Raw genomic sequence first — 10,548 nt, 5'->3', positions numbered from 1 at the left:
CTACACCGTACAGGATGACGGGGGGAATAAAGAGGTGAGACTGTCTCTGTTGCATTGTATATGTCACATAAAATGACTTACACGCTGCTAGATGGTAGGATATAGAGTTTGGACAAACCGATCCTAGTACGTTATGTATTGCAGTGCAGGATGGCAGTGTGAACAGAAGTGAGTAGATCCCAGTATATCCTTTCATATTTCATATGGTGTCAGGTTTACAGCCTAAAGAATGATAGGAAGAAAAGACATCAGATCATTCGTATATCATGTGTTTTACAGAAGTGCAGTTACATATATGGATAATAGTGATAACATTACTTTCTGTAAGTCCATCACATTAGCTTTATGTTTTGATTTCACAGTGAAATGTTCGTTTAGATTCTTCTGCTACTAAATATATTGGATGTAATATTCTTCTGCAGCTTCAATACACAAAACTGCTGCAATCTTTGAACCAGAAGATAGATAAAGCCATCAACATTGCAGAGGAAATACAAATGGAGCAGCGCAAAATAACGGTGAGTTTAGTACAGGAGGATGTAAAGAGAACAAATACTTTGTGCCATCAGATGGATATCGAAGCTTCAATCAGTTATTTTAGATATAGGAGGTCACTGAGGCCACTCATCCCTAAGGCCTACAGCAGCGCCAAGCCTAAGTCTCCAGTACCCCGGGCCTCAAAATCTATATATGTTTCCACTCTGTACCCTTCTAACACAGGAACGTAAGGAATAGGAAGCTACTAGGGATGAGCGAGCGAGATATGTAAGTTCGATCTCGCTGCGAATTGGGCCCTTATCACTTACTGAACATTTAAGCGAGAACAGCCTTGTAATTTACCATGAAGTCATGTTCTCACCGAACAAATGAGGGAAAATGCAGGGAACGGGAACTTCGAGTGGGAAAGAAGCAAGGGGAGAAGTGCATTGTGACGGGGACAGGAGCCTTCTGTATATCTAGAAATATACAGATTGTGCAGTTTTTGATACTACCTCTTGCTATCTAGCACAAAAGGCAGAAACATTTTTGTCCTACTCTCCGAAAAAAAATAACAGATATTATTTCTGATCCCACTTAATATCTATCAAAAAAGCTAGAAAAATGTCTATTTTTTGCGAAAAAAGTACAGATATTTAATTCAGATACCACTTGCTATTTACCAAAGAAACTACAATCATACAGCCACGTCATTTTGAGAGTATTGTGGACTGGATCTCAGGGGCCTCAAGTGCAGCAGGCTCTTATTCTGCACCAGCACAGCCGTGACAGGAGCAAAGACAGGAGTTAGCGTGGCTAATGTGCCTGTACCTCCCGATGACTCTCCATTGTTGTTTGACGAACAGCCTGAGGATCTGTCAGTGTGAATTTTAGAGCAGGGGGCAGACTTTGAGACCCTTGGAGTGTGTGGTCAGCACTTGCTGGGCGAGGGTTCTGCATCAGTGGCTGCATTAGCAGAGGTTGGCTTAGATGAAAATGAGAATGATGATGACCGTGATGTCACCTGGGAACCAACGGTAAGGGCTAGCAGCAGTTCCAAAACAGATGTAGAGGAAAGGCAGCAGCAACACACTGGGCAGAAGCAGGCAAAGAAAAAGAGCAGCAGAGTGGTTGCACGCACCTCTCCAGTGTGGTTCTTTTTCACGCTGAAAGACGATGACGGGTGCGTAGCAATCTGCATCCTGTGCCACAGGTAGATTCGCAGAGGACAGGCCGGATCACATTTGGATACAACATCCCTTCTTTCCCACATGCACAAGAACCACAAACCAAAGTGGGAGCAGTACTTGCGTTCTCTTGAAGGAGGTGCAACCACGTCATCGTCTCTTCTTCCACCTTCATTGACCCCTTCTACACCTCCAACTGCCATTGTTACTACATCTCAGGAGGTTGGTGCCAGACAGACTTCAAGCTGCGAGGAAGTATCAGCTTCCGGCTGCAGGTTTCGTGACGTCAGACAACGTTTGTCGCCGAAAGATGGGTACTTTAGTCACCCCTTAAGCTCCGCCAGCTCCCAGTCTCTTCAGCCCACTTTACCAGAGTTCTGCACAAGGCATCAGGCTATGGGCCCAACCAACAAAAGAGTCATCAAACTCAATTCACGTCTAGTCAAACTATTTGCCTTGCAGCTACTGCCATACAGCATTGTGGACTCCCTTCCGTGACCTGATGGCCTGTGCCGAGCGGCGGTGGAATATACCAAGCAGGCATTACTTCTCCCGCACAGCTGTTCCCAGTTTACATGCACATGTAATGGGAAACCTTTCTCAGCATTGGCATTCTCCGTGTCTAGTGAAATCCACGCCACCATGGAGATCTGGACAACCAGGCACGGAGTGGGATGCTACCTGTCCTTCACCGGTCACTGGTTGGCCTTTCATAGCTCAGTGGGCAGTAGTCTGCAAAAGGCATTGCAGCACATGGGCCCCCCGCCGAGGGGTTAGTGGGAAGCATGGGCCACCCCAGTCCTCTCCCTCCTCCTTCTTTTGGCAAACCCTCTCTTTTGGACACTCCTCCTGAAAGGTCAGCAGCGGAGGACACTATGGTTAAGCGGGCACGTCACTACGGCTCCCTCAAGCACACGTGTTGCCAGGCAGTGCTGAAACTGGTGTCCTTGGGGGAGAAAAGTCACACCGCCAGAGAACTCTTGTCCGCTTTGCACAGGGAGATTGAGGCTTGGCTGACACCCTCTCGGATCACAACAGGCAACGTAGTGTGCAACAACAGGGCCAACCTTACCCAGGACTGCAGGACTTACTGGGACAGGCTCGCTCCATCTGCAGCCATGTACGCCGATTCCCTACTTCCACAGCATAGATTGATATGTGACGCTGTGTCTAGATGGAACTTCACCCTGCACATTCTCCAGCCTCTGTGTTAGCAAAAGCTAGCCATCCGCCGTTACTTGGTCAGCCTGGTGCATGGAGGCAGCGGGTCCCTTGGTACAGCCACACAACTGAGATATTTTATCAGTGACCAGTGGCTGCAGATGGAGATGCTGTGCAAGGTACTGGCCCCCTTTGAGCAGGCCACAATTGTTGTGAGTCGGGAACAGTCAGGCTGGAACGATGTCATACCCATCATCTTTTTGCTTGATAATACCCTGTGTGACCTGATGGAAAGTCCCAATGGGGAGAATGAGGGTGACATAGCACACAGCCAGCATCAGGAGGAGAAGGGACACTGGCCAGCATCAGGAGGTTCAAGAGGAGGAGGAAGATGATTATGATGATGATGATAAGGGAGACCATGTTGGGGCTCCTGGACAGGACCCGTCCAACGCCCATTTCTGCTGTCACACCCCAGGCATTCTGCGGGCGATGGAACAACAGGAACCACTCCAGCTTGAATAGGAGGAGGTGGGTGATGAGGCGGAAGATGTTTTGGCGCCTACTGAGGGGCAAGAGGAGGATGAGCCCCCTTTCATATGTGTGTCCACATGTTGCGATGCCTATGGAGGGACCCCCGCATTTGCAGCATCAAAAACCAGGATGATTACTGGCAGGCCACCCTTTTAAGTCACCACTACAAAGACAAAATGTCACAGTTTCTACCCAACCCGGGACAAGAGAAAAAAAAGGTGACCTGGCTGAGCAAAATACTATGTGACCGGCTGTGTGAGGAGTTCCACGCACCACATTCCACACAGGGAGCTTAGGTGGACATTGCCTCCACCGTATGCCCCTGCAGCGACAGAAGCAGTAGTGGCAGCAGGCCACGCACATCCAAAAGTCTAGGCCAAAGCAGGAGGGATTTTCTGGATGCCTGGCGAAACCTGATGCGGCCACCTCAAACAAGTGAAGTGTGGGGGCATAACCATCGGAGAACGAATGAAGCGCATGGTGCACGATTACGTTGGCTCTTTTCTGGCTGTTGGTGGTGTTGACGGCAGCATTTATGAGGAGGATGCCTGTCCTAACAGTAGTGACGCCATTCATTTTTGGGTCAACAAGCTTGCAATCTGCCCGCAGTTAGCACAGTATGCCATCAACCTTCTTTCATGCCCGGCATCCAGTGTTCTGTCCGAATGAACCTTCAGTGCTGCTGGCGGAGTGGGCAACTGAACACGACTGTCGCCAGAAAATGTCAATCACCTCACCTTTTTGAAAATGAACGAAATGTGGGTTACCAACAACTATCATACCCCCACTGCAGATGTCACTGATTGACTGACATAAGGACTCACTAGCCCAACCAAGATGCCTCTGTGATCCCGCACTGCTCCTGTGCTGAGTCTGTGGCTGCCTATCACCAACATCCTGTCAGCTGAGCCTGCCTCGGTTGAATTTTTCCGCTAATTATTGCAACGTTCAGGGGTGGCATTCATCGCCAGTGTCATGCTTGCCATTGTGCCAGCTAGCAACTTACTTTTCATTTCAGCTGCTTCCAGGAGGCCAACAAACTGCAGATGGAAACCCCCAGTACTGCCACTTTGATGGGTACCATTGCCTTTGCCTAATTTTTCAGCTAAGTATTGTAAGTTTGAGGGTTGGCATTCATGTCATCCACTTCATAATGCAAACTAGCAGTATCCTCTACCTTCCTACTGCTTCCGGCACCACAGACCACAACAACTGTGCTGGCGCACAAAACATCTTGGTCTGGCCTGTCTACGTTTAATCACAAGTTTCCAATATTTGCATTATACACTTCGGGTTGGCATTGAAGATGCACTACACCCAGCTCTAGATGCCAGTTACCAATGTGCTCCATGGCCCACCACCTTCTCCTGATGCTGTTGCTGCTGCCGCCTGTCAGTACTCCATTCACTATAATTGAATTACACATTTGTGGGGGTCATTGACAATGCACTACACCCAGCTCTAGATGTCCGTTACCAATGTGCTCCACACTCTGTTTCAGGGCCCATCGCCTCCTCATCCTGATGCCGATGCCACCTGTCGGTGCTCCACTCACTAAAATTGGACACTTCTGGGTGGCAATGACGATGCACTACACCCAGCTCTCCATGACTCTTACCAATGCTGTCTCCCTGGCAACAGCTGACCAGGGGCCACACATTGCTACTGCTCTCACTGACCCACGCTCCGTCTCTGGTCCTCCATCCTTTTGCCTAATGTCACCGCACTGCTTGTCCACATCTTTATGGATGACATTCCTAACACGTGTCATCCAGGTCATGATGCCAGCTAGCAATTATTATAAATATCAATATTGTTAATGAACAGGTTTTTTATAGCGTTAAGATATTATGCAGCTACGTAAATTCAATAGGGGTGCGTACATTAAATAACACTTTTTCCTGACGGCAGAGACTTGCTAGTGTCTTGAGTTCACCTTTTCTCATTGACCTAATGTTTGTGCTGCATTCTGGACGCTGTCTATCACGCAAAAATCTGCCTGCTGTCACTTTGCCTGCCATTTTTTGGAGAACCACAAGGTCTTTTTTAACTTTTGTATTTTTTGCTTGTTGCCACTGTTCTCTTACACTTACCAAGCACGTTTGGTGGTTTTAACATGTATAGTGGCTTTGCTATTAATGTTTAAAGTTGGCCCATTGACTTTAATGTATTTCGCAAAATCAATTTGCCGACATTTCGTGAACCCATTGGAAGTTCGAGGAAATTTTCGTAAGACTATCAGAGGCCTTCCCACTCATCCCTAGAAGCTACATACTCCATACAGACACAAAAACAGCAAAGACTAAAGGAGGTAAAGGAGAAAGGGGCCATGTGTAAACCAGCTGCATTTTACTCAGTCTTGGAATCCTTCAGAGATTTTTCAGTGTTTTTCAGAGAGGGCATTTGACCGCTTTTTCATTTCGAAAACACAGTTTTGGTAAAGTAGCTTTTATAGCTTAAACAACCTTTTCACTTGCAGGAAACTACCAGAAGGAAGAAGGAACTGTTGGATGCCGAGTATGAGGAAATAAAGACCTTGATTGATGAAGAGAGGAGGAAATCCATGGCTAAAATTGAGGAGGAAGAAAAAAAACTTAACAACAAGTTTAACTTCACCAGGAATGTCCTGAGCAAGAAAAAAAAGGAGTTTGAGTTTATGAGGAACAAAACCCAATCTCTCCTCCAGGAGCAAGATGACCTTCAGTTCCTAAAGGTAAAAATCTAATTGTCTCAACATAAGTTCCCCCATTCATTCTGATCAATGTACCCTAGTCTACAAGTGTGCCCTCTGTACGTCTGTCCTTCCGTGCGTCCTGCTCTCTGTACGTCTGTCCCTCCGTGCGTCCTGCTCTCTGTACGTCTGTCCCTCCGTGCTCTGTCTGTCTGTCCCTCCGTGCGTCCTGCTCTCTGTACGTCTGTCCCTCCCTGCGTCCTGCTGTCTGGAGCCTCTAGTGGTGAGGATGTTGAGCTGATGGTTACCGCCAGGTTGCGGTCCTTGGGCACACCAGGGTGGGCAGGAAGATACACGATACCATATCACTAAGCAGAAGAATTGTCAAGGAAGGCCAGGATCAAGGCATTCAGCAAGCAGGAGAGGTCAGGTCACAAGCCAGTAATCAAAAACCAGGAATTCAGGTAAAAGACACCTGTGACACAGGTGCCACTCCGAACACAAGAGACACTGGAAGGAACAGGAGACACAGGTGACATAGGGATAACCACAGAGAGGAACACTGGGTCAGCACAAGGGAATGGGCTGGAAACAACTGACTGGGCAACAAGGGGTTAACACGGGAGCAGGATAGAGGAAGCACTGAATCAAAGAAACAAGTGTACAGGAACTAGCTCAGCAAACCAGGGGCCCGGCAGTAGTGGAGACACGTTGCACCAATGCTGAGTGCTGTGTCTGAGCTAGCTAAATAGCCAGGATGATTAGGGGGCTATTTTCTGATAGGCCTGTGGGATGGGTGAAACTGATAAAGCTTGGGAGCGTAGGCACAACAAGAGTGAGAACTGCCAGCATGCGCAGGAGAGAGATGTCTGCGAGGAGGAGGTGACATGGCCACTCTGAAGGACAGTCAAATGATAAGTTGTTCCATGATACCCGGAAATTGTATCTCCTATGATTTCATGTAATTTGTAATTATTAACGTGCCTTGTTTTGGGGTTAATGCTGCCCCCATATAAATTCCAGTAATCTCTATATTTTTCCCCATCATCCATCTCTCGCTGTATGTTTCTCTCTCCCAGTGAGGTCCATTCTTTTTAGTCTGTCCCCCATAAGCCTTCCCATGGTTTTACTGAGAAGTTTAGAAATACAAGTACAATACAATATTTATTTCTTTATTGCAGAGAGCCACCAAATTGAGAGACACAACTTCCAAAGAGCCGTATAAGCCAAGGATTGAGTTTGATGAGAAGCTGCTACAGCATATATATAAGAACACCATTTCTCTCAAAGAGACCATCAAATCCAAGCTGAGCAATGCAGGTAAGGACTCCTTTCATTGTCACTGTACTGCGAGACCCTTCCAGGAGGCAGTGCTTGGAATTAGCAAACTATGGCTTGAATGCAGCACACAGCATCCCATGGTCCAAATAAATACATGGTTGTTATTAGGATTCAAGGTCCTTATCGGCAGCTTCTGAGCCAATTCCCACATGTCACAGTGACTGCCCCGGTGTCTACAGTTCTTTACCAGAGGTTTCTCCAGGGTGCAAAGGTTGTAACTTGTGATGGATCATTATTTTTGTTTGATAAAAATCGACATTACATTACATCTCCAAACACCTAAAACATTTCAGCTCTGCCTGCTTCTTCCATACAGCAGAAACAACAGAATCAAGGAAGATGTCAGAGCTGGAGTTCACACCAGAGCAAGGTAGGTTATATATGCTCACATGATAGGATTCTCTCTGTAGTTTATCACTAGGAAGCAGCACATTATAACCTCTCCTCTGCTTTTCTCCCCATGCAGTGGGTTTAACTAAACTGAAGCCTCCAAATTCCTCAAAAAAGTCCAGCGAGAACATTCCTGAGAAGCCACACAAGAAAAGTAAGTGTCAGTGACTTGTCTGCTACCCCAGAACTAACAAAATGAGGAAGGTGCTCATTGACCTGGCATAATACTGACACTGGGGTGTCCCGTGTATAGTATACATAGAAATGTGCAGAGATCTATTTAAATCATGTGATAATCAGTTTTGTAAATGTTTTCCAGAGAAAGCAAAACCTTTTGGCAGTACCCCACCAACCAATCCAGGAGCACCTCCACCTGAAGGTAAGTACTAAGAGTAATGGCGGGGGTAATTTGCTTGGAGCATCTTTCATTTACTGGGAAGGAGAGTTCTGGCAGAAGCTCTGGCATTCTATATAGCAGAGAGGAGCGGTAACAATGCATTCCAATGATGCTTGTGTATAGAACCCACTGACCAGGTATGATTGCACAGCTGCCAACATTCACCCCAAAATAGACAAACATTGGCAGCTCTAGCTGGTCTCCCCTAAATGTAAAAGGATAGGTATGCAGTTTAGAGGTTGTGACTTCACTAGGTGCATACTTGTTTCTGGTTTGTACAAATTTGATGAAAGTCATTTCATGGTGAGATAAGGTCAATCAGGAGCGTGAAGGATATGAGAAATGTGACTGCAGTGCCATAACCTCAAATTCTGTCATCGTGTCACTCCTGATGCTTTTATATTTTAGGGAAGCCACGCAAAACTCCTTACCCTCCCACTACATTGGACACCAGGGACCAGCTCCTGAAATGTAAGTCATATACTATTGTCCCTTGTGTGGGCAGATTGCACATAATGTACAATTTCTTCTGTTTCCTCCTCAGATGCAGCAATATTATCAGTGGATGCCATGACTGCACACAAAAAGATCGCTTTGTATGAAAGATTTACCAAGATAGCGGTCAGTGACACCCCAATAAACTACCAGGATGGTCCACAAAGGTTTGTCAGCTGCTCTCAGGTGCTGGGTGCCCAGGGATTTTCTGCTGGCATTCATTACTGGGAGCTGGAGAAGGAGGGAGGAAACTTCAGTGGCTTTGGGGTGGCCTACAAGAGCATTGCACGCTTTGGTGCGGAGAGCCGCCTTGGTCGGAATAAAGTGTCCTGGTGCATTGAGTGGTGTAATGGCAAGCTACAGTCCTGGCATGATGACAAGCAGACCGACCTCACCACCCCCACTACTAACAAATATGGGGTGCTGCTGAACATTGATGAGGGCTATATAGCTTTCTACTGCATTGGGAAAAAATGTAGTCAGATTTACAAATTTAAGGCTCGCTTTACAGAACCCCTCTACCCCGCTTTCTGGATGTTCACCAGTAAAACCGTATTCACTCTTTGTCAGTCCTACCAGCTAGAGCCGTGAGAAGAACGAATGCGGGGCAGCCTGTACTAATTCCAGTTCTATTGTCAGCGGGGGGGGGGGATAAAATTTGTGATTGTATAATCATATTGGGTTTATATTACAGAAAATACCCTAAAATGAATCATTTAGAGGTTTTAGATTTCATTCTGTTGTATGATATTAGCGTGTTCTGTGTTAGTATTGATCTATCATGTGTATGTGGGGTGAATAATGGAGATTACTTCTAGGTTTACACAACTGTCATACGGGGCCCATAATTCTTTTCTCTGGCGTGACATTATGTATGAATTATCCCAGCACTGCAGGAATCTGGAGTCCTTTAGACAGCAATGAATGAATCATGACGGGAAATTGTATGATCCAAGGCAGCAGATTGCCACCATCTTGTTGGGTAACAACGTAAATCCTATTCGCACTAACGCTATTGCATATACCTCGGGGAGATTATATATATATAATGTCATATAGGCTTATATGTCTAATAACGCTATTGCGTATACCTCGGGGAGATTATATATATAATGTCATATAGGCTTATATGTCTAATAACGCTATTGCATATCACGGAATCCTATCCAATTAAAAAGCAAATGGGAACAGTAACATAAGAAGCAGTAATCTAGATTTGGTGAAGCAAATTTACTAGATCTTCCCCTAGGAGGATGAACGGGTACATTGAATATACAGGAAGGACATAACGGGGCCCATGGCTCCCAGATTGTGAATTTATCACCTGGTGTACCCTGGCCATGAGGTTCCATTACCGGGCCATCCTTAATTCCAGCATACAAATCTGAGATTCCCGGGGGAAGGTGCATTGGGAATGGAGGTTTATTACCATGTTTTGGTGAGCGGGGGCGGGTACTCCGTACTTCTCAGTAATTTCCATGGATGCTGAGGACGGGTATGGTGCCCTGCGGGGGCTTTGTATAATGCCATACATCCGGGTTGTGTTTATTGCTGGATACTAGTTGTACCCCGTGTGTGCTGTATTTAGCAGAGCACAGCTGGTGCAGGTTGGAGGGTTTGCTTTGTAAAGTGACATTCAGACATTGCTGTGAGATATTTAGGTACGGATCGTTGTGTCTCTACAGCATGAAGAGTGTAGCTGGACCATCCTCGACCTTCCCCAGGCCCATTGCCATGTACATGATTCAGCCCCGCATGCAGGCAGAAGCTGTTAATAAGGGATTTGGACTACTTCCTGGATTATCCCATGAAGGAGACTACCCTGATATATCATTGTCATGTGACTGGCGGGGGAGGGGATTACCCCGATATATCATTGTCATGTGACTGGCGGG

At 46.4% G+C, this 10,548-nt stretch overlaps 1 protein-coding gene across 1 annotated transcript in view; it reads left to right on the top strand.

Moving 5' to 3' along the window:
• LOC140332824 (E3 ubiquitin/ISG15 ligase TRIM25-like) overlaps positions 1-10,542 on the top strand; it is an 11,612-nt gene extending 1,070 nt beyond the window's left edge. Inside the window, exons 2-9 of the mRNA XM_072414019.1 lie at positions 423-518; positions 5,839-6,072; positions 7,212-7,350; positions 7,688-7,741; positions 7,838-7,915; positions 8,081-8,140; positions 8,567-8,629; positions 8,703-10,542. Of these exons, the coding sequence (XP_072270120.1) occupies positions 423-518; positions 5,839-6,072; positions 7,212-7,350; positions 7,688-7,741; positions 7,838-7,915; positions 8,081-8,140; positions 8,567-8,629; positions 8,703-9,244 (1,266 nt within the window). The 3' untranslated portion in view covers positions 9,245-10,542. The remainder of the gene's footprint in view (positions 1-422; positions 519-5,838; positions 6,073-7,211; positions 7,351-7,687; positions 7,742-7,837; positions 7,916-8,080; positions 8,141-8,566; positions 8,630-8,702) is intronic.
• The last annotated feature ends 6 nt before the right edge of the window (positions 10,543-10,548 follow it).

Source organism: Pyxicephalus adspersus, chromosome 6 (assembly GCF_032062135.1).
Source record: "Pyxicephalus adspersus chromosome 6, UCB_Pads_2.0, whole genome shotgun sequence".
Taxonomy (NCBI): domain Eukaryota; kingdom Metazoa; phylum Chordata; class Amphibia; order Anura; family Pyxicephalidae; genus Pyxicephalus; species Pyxicephalus adspersus.
The sequence above is the reverse complement of the archived record's forward strand: the minus strand, read 5'-3'. Positions and strand labels throughout refer to the sequence as shown.